This window comes from Dendropsophus ebraccatus, chromosome 3 (genome assembly GCF_027789765.1).
Source record: "Dendropsophus ebraccatus isolate aDenEbr1 chromosome 3, aDenEbr1.pat, whole genome shotgun sequence".
NCBI lineage: Eukaryota > Metazoa > Chordata > Amphibia > Anura > Hylidae > Dendropsophus > Dendropsophus ebraccatus.
In genome coordinates this window covers 31,410,523-31,428,389 of record NC_091456.1, presented here as the reverse complement: position 1 = coordinate 31,428,389, position 17,867 = coordinate 31,410,523, and the positions used below count along the sequence as shown (strand labels likewise).

The 17,867-nt window shown below is 42.7% G+C and overlaps 1 protein-coding gene across 2 annotated transcripts in view; it reads left to right on the top strand.

Moving 5' to 3' along the window:
- The window catches only part of ASPHD2 (aspartate beta-hydroxylase domain containing 2), a 44,716-nt gene that overhangs the window by 9,290 nt on the left and 17,559 nt on the right, over positions 1–17,867 (top strand). For both annotated transcript variants that reach the window (XM_069964104.1, XM_069964103.1), the window contains exon 2: positions 15,108–16,243. In XM_069964104.1, coding sequence (XP_069820205.1) covers positions 15,292–16,243 — 952 coding nt within the window. In that variant the 5' untranslated portion in view covers positions 15,108–15,291. The remainder of the gene's footprint in view (positions 1–15,107; positions 16,244–17,867) is intronic.

The window sequence follows — 17,867 nt, the reverse complement described above, 5'->3', positions numbered from 1 at the left end:
AGAAACAGCTTTTCTCTTCACTAGCGTATTTTGTCAATACAACACAATGGAAATAAAGCAAACCTACATGCGACAACAGAAACATCCTCCTAGTCTGGATTTCCTGTTTAATCCTCCATTTATACGACAGACAGCAGTAGAGGGGGGTGTCTTACTACACACCAAGACCTATACAGCCATATATACCTGTTTTAGGCTATGTTCACACTACGTAAAACTACAGCCGTAGTTCTCGCCGCAGAACTACGGCCGTAGTTTTGAGGGGTGGAACATAGCCTTATTTTCAATGGGATCTCATCCAGAGTGTACACACATCGTGTACACGGCTCCAGCCGCTTGCTTCACTGTGGGCTATGGGCGCCCGCATCAGAGCTCCGCGGCCGGAAAGATCACCCGGCCGCTACTTAAGTACCGTCCGGGCTGAGACCGGCCGGGGTCACGGAACGTCCGAGTGTTCACGTAGTGTGAACATAGCCTTAAATTGGAATTTTTCCAATGATGTAACAGTGAAAGTTTTTCTTTTTGGGAGAGAGGATTGAACATCATTTTTGCACTATTAGGCTGGGTTCACACTATGTATATTTGAGGCTGTATTTGGTCCTCATGTCAGGTCCTCATAGCAACCAAAACCAGGAGTGGATTGAAAACACAGAAAGGCTCTGTTCACACAATGTTGAAATTGAGTGATAGCTGCCATATAACGGTAAATAACTTCCATTATTTCAATACAACAGCCGTTGTTTTAAGATAACAGCACATATTTGCCATTAATTGACGGCCAATTTTAGTCAAATGACCAAACTAATCCCCTCACGGTAAATCATATACAAAAACTAGAATAGCCAGAATAAACAGCTAAATGGGGAAAACACCAATAAAATATAACTTTTAATAATAATCTTTAAAATAAATAACACCCCACCCACATACAATACCACAGCCGTGGTCCTTATTATAAATCTTTTGCCAAACACCAATGTCCTGGTACTCTTTGGACTCAATTCACACTGAAACTATTAACAAGTGGATAGGAAGAAAGAATGGTACAATCTCACCCACTCCATGATCAGTCTCAGAGTTCCTTTCATCGGAGTCCAATACGATATGATGCAGGGGTACACAATCCTTCCGGGCAGTCAGGATAACTCACCCTAAAATGCCCCTACTTCGTATGTGTGTAATGTCTACCCCTACTCGCACAGGGTCTGTCGGGGCACTCGCCCTAATAAGGGCGACCCCTGCCCCGAGCTACCCCTTTGGGATACAATCCCTATATACACCCTATATCCACATCCCGACGTGGCCCGTTTCTATTGGTCTTACCAAATATCATCAGGGGATATATTGGAAACAACAAAAGGTAAGTATATGTAAAGATCAAACTATGCAATACAAAGAGAGTACCTCCTAGTTATAGATCACAGTGGCGATCCTAAAGTGACTCATGCAGGAAAATCATGCAAGGTTTAAAGTGCTATAAATAATACCTATGCCAGTGGGCAAAGAATATTGCACTACCCTGTAGCTAAAGTGCTATGTGCTGTATCAAAACCAGTAAAACACCACTAAAATGATACTTCAGCTACTACACTTGCTATGATACTAATCCGCTGAGACACAGTCTGGTGCAGTGGCTAACTACAGACTATCCTAGTGGTCCCTGGTATCGTCTGATGTGGGGCTATTTTTATAATTACCTGCTCCTGAACGCCATGCTCCACGCTTCCTGAACGCCGGCTGGAGTTCCGGTCGACAATGACGTCTCATCCGGAAAGCCGCGCGCATCAAGCTGGCGGCGTCAGGCGTTGCCTAGGGTACGTGTGACCTCATCAACTCCGCCCCTCGCAACACATATACAATCAATAAACAAATAGGCTGTTACCTGGTTCTTCCATACATGGCCTCCCGCAACTCAAATTACTGACACAAGTAAACAAAGGCACTTAGAAGTTTATGTGAGAAGTTATTAAACTAAGAAGAGATGGAAATTGTGAAAATTACGTCTGTTACATAGTAGACCCGTGACCCACGGTACGAGACTGGTACCAGTGCATGTCTATATCTATATTGTATGGATCGATGGAGTGAATTAAAATTGAGTGAGGACCTAACTGTTTATAAGGACACCCATAATTAAGAATAGACATTACAACCATTGCTTAAAGAATAAATACAATATGAATGAAAGCTGTAAATACTAAATAGGGGATACCTATAGACTACCCAAGGTAGCGCCAGGGGTCATAAATCATAAAAAACATGCAAAGCTCAATTGCTCATTTAAGCCTTTTGGTACAGTGGTTTGTAACCTAAATATCCATTGGGCCTCTCTCTGCAAGATGATCCTGTCCCAATCACCCCCTCTTGGATTTGGTTTAACCAACTCAATGCCAACAAATTTTATTTCCTTGGTATCCCCCCCATGCGTTCCGTTAACGTGTCTCGCTAATGGTTTGTCTGCTTGTACCCTAATATCTCTGAGGTGTTCCCCCACCCTCCTCCTCAGCTCTCTACGGGTCTTGCCCACATACTCAAGTCCGCAGGAGCAGGTCACCTTGTACACTACCCCCTTAGAACGGCAATTTATAAAGTCCCTGATTACATATCGTTTACCAGTCACTCTACTCTCAAAGTGTTTGCACTTCTCTATGTGGGCACAAGCTATGCAGCCACTACATCTGAAACAACCCTGCACCTGTCTATCAAGCCAGGTGCCGGGTCTCCCAGGGCTCTCAAAATGACTATTGATTAGTCGATCCTTGAGGCTTCTCCCCCTCCTGAATGTCACCTGTGGTCTTTGAGCCACAGTACCCTGAAGATCAGGATCCAGGAGGAGGATATCCCAGTGTTTTTCTAGGATTCTCTTCACTTGATCAGTTGCTCCGTCAAAAGTAGCAATGAGTCTGGTTGTATTCCCATTCTCAGATTTCTGGCGTGGTATCAACAATTGGGTACGATCTGCTGCTTTCGCATCCTGGTAAGCTTTACGTAGGACGTCATCAGGGTAACCCCTACTGGCGAACCGGTTGCGCAAATCATCAGATTGTTTCTTAAATTCTGAGTGGGTAGAACAATTCCTCTTCATCCTCAGGTATTGTCCCCTTGGTATGCCAGCCTTAAGGGCCCGAGGATGATGGCTCTGCCAAGAGAGTAGTGCATTGGTTGAGGTCGGTTTTCTATAGATTGTGGTATCAAGTCCTCCCATACCGTTTTTGGTTATCAAAATGTCCAGAAAGGGCAACTTTGTCTCATGCACCTCGTAAGTAAATCTAAGGCCCACCTCATTACTGTTAAGTCTCGCCACAAAGTCTACAAATTCTTTCTTGGACCCGCTCCATGTGACGAATATGTCGTCAATGAAGCGGGCCCACAGACCCACCTTTTCTGTGAATTGGGAGTTGTCCTCTACGAACACCATGGACTCCTCCCACCAACCCAGAAGGAGATTTGCATACGCAGGGGCACACGAATTCCCCATTGCGGTCCCTCTGAGTTGGTGGAAGATCCTCCCATCGAAAACAAAATAGTTCCTCGTGAGGGTATACTCAAGGAGATCCAGAACAAAACAGCTGTGAGCATCATATTGGCACCCCCTGGTTTGGAGGAAGTACTTAGTCGCTGCCAGGCCAGCATGATGAGGGATAGAAGAATACAAAGCTTCCACATCAATGCTAGCTAGCAATGTACCTTCCTCCAAAGTAATCCCATCCAATTTGGTCAATAGGTCCGTAGTGTCTCTTGTGTATGACTGCAGGCCAACAACAAAGGGCTGGAGTACCCTGTCAATGTAGACACCAACATTCTGTGACAGGGACCCCACTCCTGAGACTATCGGCCTCCCTTTAAGGGGTGTAGTCCCTTTATGTACCTTGGGTAGCGAATAAAAAGTCGCCACCCTAGGAAACTTTGGCACAAGAAAATCTGCCTCATCATCACTTATTAGCCCATCACTTATTAGACGGCCATCAACTCAATTACAACATTATGTGAACGTAGCCTTTCTGTGTTTTCAATCCACTCCTTGTTTTGGTTGCTATACAGCTTCAAACATACAGCCTCAAATATACGTAGTGTGAACATAGCCTTAAAGTGAATGCACCATCAGGTACATTTGCTTTAAAAGGAATCTGTCAGCACTTTTTCTGGTGCTGAGGTGCTGACATTGTGAGGAAGGTGTGTGTCTGTTAGTGTGTTACCTTCCTTTTTCCGCTTGCTGCTGTACTTTGGTCCGTAACTTTCTGCACAAGTTTTAAAGAGGAGTAATGGTGCCGAGTTCGTGCTGCACTTCTGCACTTCTCTCCACTACTTCCTCCTCCCAGCTTCACTTGAATATTCATTGCGGCCTCCCTTTGGTTCCTGCCGACGTCATCTTTCGCTTTTCATGCGCCGTTGACGGCAAAGGCCGTGCATGCACTGTAGTGCGTAGGAACACCGCTCCTACACATTACGGCGCATGCACAAATTGTTCCTCCGTCAACGGCGCATGCGCAGCAACAGATGTTGTCGGCAGGAAACCGGAGGGAGGCCACAATGAATATTCAAATGCAGCACCATTACTCCTCTTTACAACTTGTGCAGAAAATAATGGACCAGATTGAGAAAAAAGTACAGCAGCGAGCGGAAAAGGAAGGTAACACGCACACGAACAGACACACTCCTTCCTCACAATGTCAGCACCTCAGAACCAGAAAAAGTTTTGACAGATTCGCGTAAAGTGTTGCACATAAATAGAACGGCAGCAGCGCAGGGAAGCTGGTGCAGATGTACTTTTTTTTTTTTTTACCGTGGCCGATTCCCAAATCAATGGAGCCACGTCATAGAGGGATAGGGTTTTCCTCCCACTGGGGGTGGGCTGGCCTGCCTCCAGTGCTTCAGCCCGATCGGTTCTCAGTAAAAAGACCTGTGTGGTTTGTGCTGTGGTTTGTTCCCGCTGCTTACCGAACATTTGTTATGCTGACTACTTTAGGGCCCTTTAAACGTGTCTTATCCAAACCTCCTTCAGACAAAAAACTGTCTAGTTTGCCTATAGCAACTAATAACAGCTTAGCTTTCATTTTTCTGGAGCAATTTGAGACATGAATGCTGAGCTGTGATTGGCTGCTATTAAGAAGGAGCAAATTTACAGAAGGAATGAAGCCAATCACTTCGTTAGGATCGGCCGGCAGCTTGTCAAGCAGTTGGCTTTGAAGTCAGTGCCGCTCCTCCCAGGGTGCCAGGAAAATCTGGGTCCAGATTCCCAGATTCCACCAGCTTCCCAGGACTGGATCCAGCTTTTCCCGGCAACCGGAGCAGCGCAGACTTCAAAACAAGCAGCTTGACAAGCTGCCGGCCGATCCTAAGTGATTCGCTCATCCCTGGTTGCTAGTAAATCTGCACCATTGTGTGATCTGAACATGAGCAGCGATCACATGACTAATAAGAATTTGTTCATTTGTTGTTGATTGCACCTTTTGTGCCGACAATCATCTTTCGGTGTAATTAAATGCTGTGTAGTCATTAGCAGGTGGAAGTGGGATGTGGATATGCATATGAATGCTCGCCTCTTCTAAATGAACCTATGTGGGGGGGTCTTGGTTTACAAACTACTGCTAGACACCACTAGCAGCAGCCCATCTCCCTGAGAACCAGAGAAAAATCAGGCAATTAAAATCCAACTTCTAAAATCAGTCTTTCTGACTTGATCTATTGGGGGGAGAGTCAGGAGGCCCCATAGGCAGGTGGTTTGCCGTGTTTGTATAGGGGTGTTTTGTGCTTGGGGTTGTTTTGAGAGTTGTTATCAAATCCATACAACCTTAAAAATCTCTTTGCTGTTTTGGAGTGGGACATTGGTTGTATTCTGGTAAGGTGCTCTTGCTATCCTGAAGTAGGGACTCCAAAAATTGTCAGTGCTCAATTATAATCAGTTATTTTCATTTGTACTATGGCAAGTGTGCACACCATTTGGTAAATCACACCAGGTGTACATTTGCAAAAAGACAATGCTGGATACTTTGTCATGATCTAATGAATTAATTGATGTAGCCTTATACGGGGTACTTCTATTTAAAAATCTCATTTTCCAGTACTGTAGTTTGCTGTATGTCCTGCAGGAAGTGGTGTATTCTTTCCAGTCTGACACAGTGCTCTCTGCTGCCACCTCTGTTCATGTCAGGAACTGTCCAGAGCCGTAGCAAATCCCCATAGAAAACCTCTCGTGCTCTGGACAGTTCCTGACATGGACAGAGGTGACTGCAGAGAGCACTGTGTCAGATGGAAAAGAAAATACCACTTCCTGCAGGACATACAGCAGCTATAATTATGGGAAGACTTGAGATTTTTATATAGAAGTAAATTACAAATCTATATAACTTGCTGAAACCAGTTTATTTAAAAGAAAAAAAATTTATTGCCGGAGTACCCCTTTATAGCTTTTCTGAAGTTATTGTAAGAGGCAGCAAAACTTTGGTCAGTAGCAGATGCCGAATGCAGTGTCAGTTTCTGTGGACTTTTGCCTTTTACGTTGTTATTATTGATCATGATCATTATGAGCGACTGTCATTATATAAAAAAAAAAAAGGCTTTTTTTTGCCTAAAAAGACATTAGGGAAGATTTATCAAACATGGTGTAAATTGAAACTGGCTCAGTTGCCCCTAGCAACCAATTAGATTCTGATTGGTCGCTAGTGGCAACTGAGCCAGTTTCACTTTACATTTAGGTCCCAAAGCTCGCAACAGAGTGAGGGACTACGTATCAGGGTGGTTCGGTGCTCTCCCCACTAGGAGGCACCCCTTGGCAACGGTCTTCCTTCTCTGGAGAGAGGGATATCTGGCTATTCCCGTGTTTTGAGACTCGTAACTGAGGCTCCACGGACCCCTTCTTTGCATATTAAAATTTTGTACTGGACAATCAGTGGAGACTCGTAAATGAGTACTCCATTGGATTTTTTCACTGTTCTTCCTGAGTTCAGTGATTGTTGTGTTTTGTTGGTCTATTTTTCATTGTCCCCAATAGCCAGAATCCTGCTCCACACTGATGAGGGGCAAATACACCGAAACTGCAGTCTGTGGATGGATGCCTAGCCTTGGTAACCCTTGTCTTATGTCGTTATACTCGCCACAGAGTTAGACTTTGACTTACAGGGGCCACCCTGGTGTTTCCCTATTTAGGTCCCAAAGCTCGCAACAGAGTGAAGATCTGAGGGACTACGTATCAGGGTGGTTTGGTGCTCTCCCCACTAGGCAACGGGCTTTCTTCTCTGGAGAGAGGGATATCTGGCTATTCCTGTGTTTTGAGACTCGCAACTGAGGCTCCATGGACTCCTTCTTTGCATATTGATAAATCTCCTCCATTGTGTGAACATAGCCTTAAACTAAGATGAGAAAATGCCTTAAAAAAAACTGTCAGGAAAATCGCCAAAAAAGAAGAAAACTACCGACAGTTGTTTGTGCGTTTTTGTGATCTTTTTGTTTTTTTCAGCCCTAAAAAATGTGATGTTAAATTTGTGGAATTAGGGAAGCCTAATGGCTGTTTTTTCTGGACTTGGAATCGGTAAGCCCTCCTAACAACCTCTGTCTTTATTCAATTCATCCCCAGCCATGAAGCAAACATGGCTACGCCTTCCCCCTTTGCAAATGCAAAAGAAAAGACCTCGAAGAGTGTTGATGTTTCAGTTTGTTCCAACAGCCTCCTGAATAATTTACAGACAAATTACATGCTGCCTTAGGGAAACATTGATCGGAGGAGGCGTTGTCTGTATCTATGGATGAGTGGATTTGTATGAAAGGTAAATAATTGTGGGGGATTATTCTTATGTAAAAATCTGTGCGTTGGGTAGCCGAACCATTGATGGCTTCTATATGTTGAAAAATCTGTGTGATTTGTAAGTGATGTCAACTAAGCCGAGTGGAAAATATATAGTGTAATACCCAAGAGAGTACATAACTTCTGGTGTAAGCCGTAGGAACGGGAGGCACGGCTAGATAACAATTTATGAATCACGGTGTGATATCTTTTATACGGCAACTTGGATTATCATTCATTTTCTTATCTTACATTTTACAATGGCCAGAAATTGTGGTATCTTGACTCACGTTCCATAAAAAAAGATAGATTTCTATAAATCTTGAAGCTGTATCCATCCACCACATCAGGCCTTTCCCTATGTACACATATATCTTCCTTTTGCTTTCTACCTTATTTCTTCCTTGTCTTGCTTGTCTTTATCCAGTTGCCTTATTCCTTGTGAGATAGTATTAATTTTCATTTCACGTGAAGGTTTCTGCTTTTGCATCTATATTAAGGGGGTATTCCACCCATACCCTCCCTGATCAAAATCTCCAAAAGCCCACTGGACTTAGTTACTGATCCCCCACGATTATTTTGTCCTCTCTCTCGAGCTGCTCCGGTGCTCCATTTGAAAATTTTATAAACAACTATGTCTTTTCAAGATGGCGCCGCCCAGGAAACTGCATTTCCCAGCATGCAGTGCGCCTCCATGTTACTAATTTAGTCCTGCTGTTGATCGCCAGCCCACAGCCGTGATTTCAGTGGTGGGACGGGTTTGTGCTTACATGGCAGAGTATATTGGTCCACTGCAGAGACTGAGGACACGTGATCCACGTCTCCGATGGGAGATTCAGATACAGTAATACCTTGGTTTTCGAACACTTTGGAACTCGAACTGCTTGGTATTCGAACGAAAATTTACCCAGAACTAGTGTTTGGAATTCGAACTTTGCTCGGTTTTTCGAACGTTTTTGCGAGCGTGGATGGTCGGTTGTACCTGGCAAGTTAAGCAGTGGTGAGGCTTCACATACAGTACAGGGCTGTATAAGACTGCTGGAGTGCATATACATTGCAGTAGTAGTACAGGCAGTGCACCACCATCTCCCATACATTACAGTGCTTGGATGGGGGGGAAGCTATACAGTAAAGGATGAGTGAGGAGTTGGTGACTACTGTACTATAATTGCTGGTTCTGATGAACATTTCTTATGTTTAATGTCCTGTACAGTATAGTGCTGTTCTGTACTGTAGTGATTATACTGAGCACTTATCAGTGTAATAAATGAGTATTGTAGGTAATTATTGGTGGCTGCTGGAACCAATTAATCACAGTTACATTATTTCCTATGGGAAGACACTGCTTGGTTCTCAAACTGCCTTCCGGAACCAATTAAGTTCGAGAACCGCGGTACCACTGTAATCAGAAACATGATCAGGCCAGGACGTGCGTCCGTAATATTGGTCCAAAACTACGTGTGTAACATGTTCGTGTTAAACCAGCCTTAGGCTATGCTCCCACTATGTACAGATGAGTGCCAACAACGGGCGTTATATAACCATGTCCAGAATTAGTGTAATTAATTCCGACCATAGTTTTACAACAACGCCACGGTTTAGTGTTAAACAACGGCCATTCACGAAAGATGTTAGTATGGAGTGGAAACATAGCCTCAGCCTGAAATAAGCCTGTGTAACATGGAGAGAGTCTGTTGTGCAGCGGACAGAATTAGCCTGATAATAACCAGAATTATTCCCATGTATGTTCACGCAGGTCAGATCTGAAATGAATTTTGGTTCTGAATGGTTCTGTGTGGCATCTTCAAGGTTTCAGCTGTAGTGTCCAGACTTCGCCCTTTTAAATGGGAACGAAACTGAAAATCTTTCATTAAAAATCTGGTCTAGATAAGGCTCTGTTCACATGTGCTTTGGAGGCTTTCTCTAGAGACTCCATTGGGGACTTCTTTATATTTGAGGGGAATGAAAGTGCTGCGTACGGCACTTTCTGATTGAATGTATTGGGAACCGCTGTAATCTGTCACAGTTTGAAGCCTGTTTTTCTACTCTTTTGACAGTACAGAAAAACATAGTTTTCTGTACAGAAGCCAATAGAGAGGTCACCTGGAAAAGGTTTCATCTGTAACTAAATCCTAAAGCAACAGTATTTTAAAGGTGTATTTCCATCTCTTAAAGTGGCTGTATATATCCAACCACTTGTGAGAATGAGGGAAACTTGCACTAGTGTAACAATGCATCCCTTTCAGAGGACCCCAGCACTGTGCCATTATTCTGTAAGATAAGAAAACCCCTTCAAAGGAGAAGTATTGTATTGCCCCCCCCCCCCAAGAAAAAAAAAGGTTTACAAATAACCAATATACACTTGTTATGGGAAATGCATATAAAGTGCACTTACTACTGCATCAAGGCTTCACTACCTGGATAAAATGGTGATGTCACGACCAGACTCCCAGAGCTGTGCGGGCTGTGGCTGCTGGGGAGGATGATGGCAGAGGGACACTGAGGGACACAGGACACTGGAGGAACACTGAGCATCCCCCTGCCATCATCCTCTCCAGCAGCCACAGCCCGCACAGCTCTGGGAGTCAGGTTGTGACATCACCATTTTATCCAGGAGGTGAAGCCTTGATGCAGTAGTAAGTGCAGGGAAAAATCACTTTATAAGCATTTCCCGTAATAAGTGTATATGGGTGATTTGTATAACTTTCGAGGGGCAATACAATACTTTAATAAAACTTTTCACCAGACTTCTCCTTTTAAGCCGTGCAGCTGTATCAGTACAGTACTGCTCCGGCATCATAATGATAATCCGATCCGTTGCACATCTTACATGCAGGGATCGTATTCACAGAACATGTGAATGCTCCCTGACGCTATGTTCCCACAGTGTAAAAAAAAAAGTGCAAATAACGGCCATTGTGGCAAAACAAGGGACATTATTAATGTTCATGTTCAATAATAACGGACAATGTTTTGTAACAACGGCTACTATTTGCACTTATTCTTACATTGTATGACCATAGGCCTTAGCATCCTTCAATCGCTGAGCAAACTAAGACAGTAACCGTTGTCAAATATGAAGCCCATTTGCATCCTATTACAAGTGTACTCTATTTAATTGCCATTCCATAAAGAGGATGGCATCTGCTGAGAAGGCAAGAGAATAAAAAGTAGCTGTCATATTACATAGTACACAGCTTTATTAATGGGTTTATAGTTGGGGTGCTGTAAAAATATACTTATAACAGGTTTTACATTATGAACTAAAATCGTGTTTTATTAAAAAAAAGCAAACAAAAAAAAAAAAACTACTTGAAAGCAAAATATGAGAATATGCACGTATTGATTCTGGTTTCACACGTTGCAGTTTTTGTGACAAAATAAGAAGTGAATCTAACAGTAAAGAGAAGTACAAGACCTTCCTTTATATTTTCCATCCCATATCCGCTTCTGGCTTTGGCACAAAAACTGCACTTAAAAAAACATAGCTGCTTTCTTCAGGAAACAGCGCCGCTCGTGTACTTAGTTTGTGTGTGGTACGGCAGCTCCGTACCATTGAAGCGAATGGAGCTGTTTTGTACTACCACATACAGCCCAAGTACAGATGTGGCGCTGTTTTAAGAAGGAAGCAGCTATGTTTTTCTATTCCTGGATAGTTCTATTAAGTCAAACCTATCAGTAGGGCTTCTCATCAGGATTTTGGGTATGATATATATGGAAATTTATTAAACTGGTGTAAAGTAGTACTGGCTCAGTTGCCCCTAGCAACCAATCAGATTCCACCTTTCATTTTCCACAGAGTTTGTGAGGAAAGAAAAGTGGAATCTGGTTGCTAGGGGCAACTGAGCCAATACTACTTTACACCAGTTTGATAAATCTCCCCCATAGTCTTTTCCAGTAACAAGACCTGATCCTTTTTGTTAATCTGTAAATATATAAGGCTCAAAAGTCCAGGGGGTGTTCCCCAGCATGGCACATGTCCTGGTAGGTCCAGCCCATCCCCTTTCATTCACCTCCTCTGTACCAACCAGCATCTTTCTACCTTATTTCACTGATAGCCACTAGATACAGAGAACATGGTTTGGACCTACCTGGGCACTTCCCTTCCTGGAAACCCCCCCTTACATATACAGTTACATTTACATATTACCATAAAGGACTATGGAGATGAAGAGCGAAAAAAAATCTCCATCACTTCTATTATACCGATGCCAGCAGCGATTCCTACTGCAGCTAGTCACTTCATATTCCGCTGCATTGGTTTTCTTTTTAGTGTCTTTTATTTGCAAAAAAAATTCCCATGTCACGAAGACAAAGTTTAGAGAGGTCAGGGTCTGGGTGTTCAGACCTAAAACCTGTTCAGAAGAAGCGTATGGTTATCGGCTACTTCCCCCTGCTCACTGGGATCTCTGTTAAAGGGGTAGTTTACCCCCAAAAATATTCTTCCAAATCAACTGGTGCCACAGAGTTTTATAATTTACTTGTAAAAAAATAAATAAAATTGCAAGTCTTCTAGTAGTTATCAACTGCTGTATGTCCTGCAGGAAGTGGTGTATTCTTTTCAGTCTGCAGAGCAGGAGAGCTCCACTATAAGGGTATGTACACACTAGGGAAATCACACAGATAACAACTTGCCACAGATTCTGTCGCTCTGCCCTCTGCGCTCCCGCTTTACTCTTAGCCTATCCCATAGATTCCACTCTATGGTCAGACGGATTCCGCCATCCGCCCGAAGAATTGACATGACAATTCTTTGGGTGGACGGCAGAATCTGCCTGTTCGTAGAATGGAGCCTATCGGACTAGCTGAAGTTCAAGTAGGAGCATGGGGTGGGAGGGGGAAGGTAGGTGCGAGTGACGGAATCCGCAGCAAGTAGTGTGCATATACCCTTAGTATATTGGGCTTTCTCCTGTAACTGGATAGATGTCGCATCAAGCCAGGGAAGTAAGCACTTCTTCCATCTCATTCTAAATATCTGGAGTCTGAACACCAGTCATCAGAACTTCAGACTTGTCTCTGTAACATGTCAAAGGTTTTATTAAATGGCAGTGACACTTGAAGTCCTTGAAAACCAGATAGACAAATCTGTGCCAGTATTCTGAACAAAGGCCAGTACAGTGTTCATGATTGAGGTTTCAACAAACTCCATTCACTCACAGCATGAAAAATCTGCAACTAATTCTCGACTAGAATGTGTTACATAGATACTTCTCTATGGATCTTGTAGCAGAATTGCCACTAATTTTCCCTCTTCTACATTAATCATTTAGTCTAATGGTGAATGTTGAAAAGCAACGATACGATGTCGGCTGAACGTGGTCTTTCAACATTCTGGAAGATCCTAATCATGTCACCACCACTGATCTCAGTGGGCCACCCAAATGATCTAATGGTTGTTAGGATGCTCCGCCTCTCCCTGCTCAATGTCTGTGCATGTAATAGCATCCTCTTCCCCCGGAAAATCGTGCCACGTAATACAGCCTTTATAACTGTGGGTCTAATACTGTTTCTAGTAGTTTTGATGTCTGTTTTGCGTGTGATGTTTGAGATATAGATGTCAGATACTGAGCTCAGGAATTGGTTGTTAATAATGCAATGTGTAGTGATTTACTTGCATACAAATGCCTGGGAGGGTTGTTCTGCATGGTAATGTCATTTTTATACAATGTGACTCTCTACTGTACAATTAGGAAGGCAAGCGGCCGCCGTATTATACCATTCCTAATTAGTTGCCTTTTATAAGATTTTAGTATATGCTGGCTCTGTACTTCTACATCTTACCACCATTGTCCTTAAATGCTTCAAACATAAACATTATTTTTGTTAAGGATGAATTTTATGAAATCATTGAAATGGTTTTCTCGTAAAATTTTGTATTGGGCTGGGGTGTGCCTGCCGGAAGTGCTGTGATGTCGCATACATTGTTTACATGATGACCAGCCAATAACTAACTGGCCTTAGCTGTCTTTCTGCATATACACCATGTGACCAATGAGGTTGGAGATTACTGCTACATCACATGTAAAAATGTAATGTCATGATACCACTTCCAGCAGGGGTCACCGGAGAGGCAGTAACATTAGGGGCATATAAAGTTTTTTTTTTTTTTTCATCCCCCGCTCTAGCTTGTACTAAAAAGTCTTTTGCTTCATATCTTAAAGGAAGTAAGCTCACTATTGATGTAAAGGTGTCCCTTGCAATGCATCAACACTAGGAAAAGGCAGGAAAAAAATTAAATCTCTATTCAGAAAAAGGGCATATATATTATAATTTTTGTAAATACTGTTGGAATTTTTATAATTTCCGCAAATAAGTTATGCTTTTCTCCATAAAAAGTTCCATTTTATGCTTTCTGTATCAGTTTCTCCAGGATCTCTGGTTGTAGTCACTCTGTAGGAGTTATTGTCTACTTTCATGGTCGTGTGGTGGACATCTGTATCTGTGTCTCATCACATGACCAAAAATAGATTTCTAGTTATCTAAACCATTTTTTTTATTTTAAGGTACCATACATGTAATAATTATCATTTAAAGTGTCCCTGTCAATTCAAATTCGCTCTGACTGTTCAGACCCCCACGATTGTTGGAGCTGGGAAAGTGCTTCTATCCCCACTCACTGCGCTCCTTTTCTGTATTACTCAAAACCATCATCGGACATTCCAGACGATAATCGTTTGGTGTAATAGGACATGTTAAAACACCATGATCAGCCCACATGTACGATTTCGGCTGATCATGATCTTTCAACATGGAAAGATCCCAATCATATCATTGCTGGTCTGCTACACGTGCTACACGTTCAATGGGCAGCAGAATGAACTAAGGATTGTTTGGGGGGCCCCTCCCACTGCTCCCCACTTTTTGTCTGTGCGTGTAATAGCACAGGTAGCATAGAACAAAGGGAAGCGAGCGCTGACCTGACAGGTCGGTGCTTGCATCGCCCTGACTATGGTGCCCTGTAATACGGCCTAGAGTCTATGAAGACTTCTTCAGTGAGACGAAAAAGACAGACCTGGGGAGTAAACCACTCAGCCACGGACTTCTCCCGACTTATTTAACAATCGATGGGAGTCTAACATGGGACATTGGAGGTTTTGACATTTCTGTGTAACATGTAAAAAGTTTTTAGTTTTTTTTTTTTTTTTAAGTGACACTAACCTTTTAGTCATAAAGAATGGTGTTAATAGTTTACGATCACCGTGAAGGACTATGTAATAAAATAGGTGACTGTTAAAGACCAGAAAGAAATGTTCTAATAAGAGTCATTAGGTTAAAGGCAAACAGAATTTTTATTATTTGTTTTCTCTGTTTATTTTATTCTCTACAGATCTAGACAACCTGTGGTCCTCTTCAGAATGACCTCTCCTCAGTGGATAGCAGTAAAGCCGGTAATGACCCATTGCTACGTCCTATACAAAACCAGACCCCGGAAGCCTGTATGGTCCCATGTTTTTCTATGCGTTTCTAAATGTCAGCACCAAACCCCTCGTAGCTACTAATCCTCTGCTTAGATGTCTAAAGAGAACAGGCAGGATCATGTTGTGTCGTTCACCAATTCATCCATATTAACCCGCATGGTGTGGGCCCCTCCTAGAACTTCCAGTCCTTGTTGCATTGCATCGTCTTACCAACCAGACAGCACCTGGACAAAAATGTCTGCAGAGTGGTTGACTGACTGGACCTGTTTGCTGAAAGGACTTCGTGACCTGATAGCCGGTTGCATCCAAGCTGTGCGTGACTGCAATACTTTTGCTCTAACCACCGTTATCTGCCTCCTGCTCTTGTTTGCATGGTATTGTTATAGAGTTGGCAAGGACCAACCCCGTTCTCCCTTTGCCACTGTGAATTTACTCATCCAGAGTTCAGATGCCAAAGGCTTGCAGAACGGGTTTGCTTATTGTCACTCACGTGAGTGTGTACGCTGTACGCATAACGATGGACTCAACCAAAAACTATATCACAATCTGCAGGAATATGCCAAAAGGTACTCCTGGTCCGGCATGGGCAGAATCCACAAGGGCATTCGCGAACAAGGTCGCTATCTAAACGACAGGCCATCCATACAAAAGCCAGAGGTTTTCTTCCTTCCCGATTTACCCACTATGCCGTATTTTTCACGGGATGCTCAGAAGCATGACGTGGAACTGCTAGAACAGAATTTTGCCACCATTCTTAGTGAGTTTGAAGTCATCTACAAAGCCTTTTCAAACTGCAACTTGCCTCAAGGGTGGAAAATAAACAGCACTCCCACCGGGGAATGGTACACATTTTATTTAGTCAACCAAGGTGTGTGTATTCCTGCCAATTGCAAGAAATGCCCACGGACGTATCGTTTGCTTGGAAGCCTCCGCACCTTCATTGGCAACAATGTATTTGGGAATGCTTGTATATCTGTGCTTACTCCAGGGACCGTCATCACTGAGCACTATGGTCCCACCAACATCAGGATAAGATGCCATCTTGGTATGTATTTTTTTAAAGCTCTATGTAATGATGATGTTTATTTTCAAGAACATTGCTATATCAACCTTTAGATTGATCACGCTGATCAACAATCGATGTTCTCGCACCATGGGTTTCTTTTTAAAATTGTCTGGAAAATGATGACCCTCAATGATCTTTTCCGTAAAGCATCGGAATCATTGTGGATAGATATATTCCTTAAATGTAGATCTTGTTCATATCTTTGGTTTGAGCGATGAACGGAAAAGGAGAGCTAATATTTTCCATAGACAAATAACTATGTAGAAGAGCTGTGTCTGGGGTAATGAGGCACATCATAACACTAGTCAAGTAGGCTGCGGTATGAGTGCATTGCTGTCATTAAGGCATAATGTAAGCCAAAACATAAATGTCATTCAAGATATGTAACTCGGGCAGAAGATATACCAGTTGTGTAAGAAAAAAAAGCTTAATATCAATAATCTTGTACTGAGCCACAGGTTGAACAATCACATCAGCAGGTAAGTGTAGATCACTGCAGGACATTGCAAAACCACAGAATAGTTCATACAATAAACTATCAATGCTGTACAAGTGGTATAAAAAGATGAATGGATTTGGAATGATTAGAATATGGATAGCGTATGTCTACTGATCCAAGCATATGGAGCACAATAAGGAGTGGAAAATCTGCTTCCAGGAACCCCTCCAAGAGGTACAAAAGATCAAAAATTCTGTAATTGAAATTTGTTGTTGGTATTAGCCTTTATGTGTTTGTACAGCTTAAAGGGAATTTCACACTAGGTTTACGCTGCCTTAAAAAAAAGACGGCATAAACTAGTGACAGAAATGCTGACAAGATGGGTGTATTCCTACATCATTTTGTGCTGCCGTTCTCCTAATATGCAGGAGAATATGCTTTTTACCACACCCCTCCCTCTTCTTTGTCACTATTTTATGCTACCCTGAGATAGTCTCTTTAAGCTACCAATCGGGACCTTCTGTGTGCATGGTTTTTATTTTTGCTCTGTACTAATTATGGTCTAAGTTAAAGGGAATCTCTGTCAGCTACAATGTTTAAAACTGCTGACACTGTTAGATGGCTATTAGGCCAAGGAGACACATGGTACCTTTCACATATCTGTCTGTGCTTCCAGAACATATGAAAATGCTTTTACAAAGTACAAAGTACAAAGAGGCAGGGATGCTTTCCTAAGCCGCTGATCTGCTGCAAGCTGTAACACCTCTTATTCCCCCCTCCATACCTGGATCTACTTGGGACTCGGCTTCCAGGTGTCAATCAAGCAGGGAAGGGGAAAAGGGGAGACATTCCTGCTTGCAACTATTCAGGAGCTTTGAAAAGCCTCCTTGATAGTGATTAGCAAACTTCAGGAAAATGACAGATTCACTTTAAACATTTTGCTCAGTTTCCCTTTTACAGCCGCCTTGTTTTCACATATAGTGCTTGTTTTTGCCTCATTCACATTCTATAGCTGCCTTGATGAGCCAATTACAGTTCTCTCCTCAAGGAATTTTTAGGCCATGTTCCACCATAGTTTTTGGGTCCCTTTACATCTCAATTACCACCCCAATTAAATCCAATGGAAAAATGTCCCTTAGTTCTTACGCCGTTTAATTTTAGGTC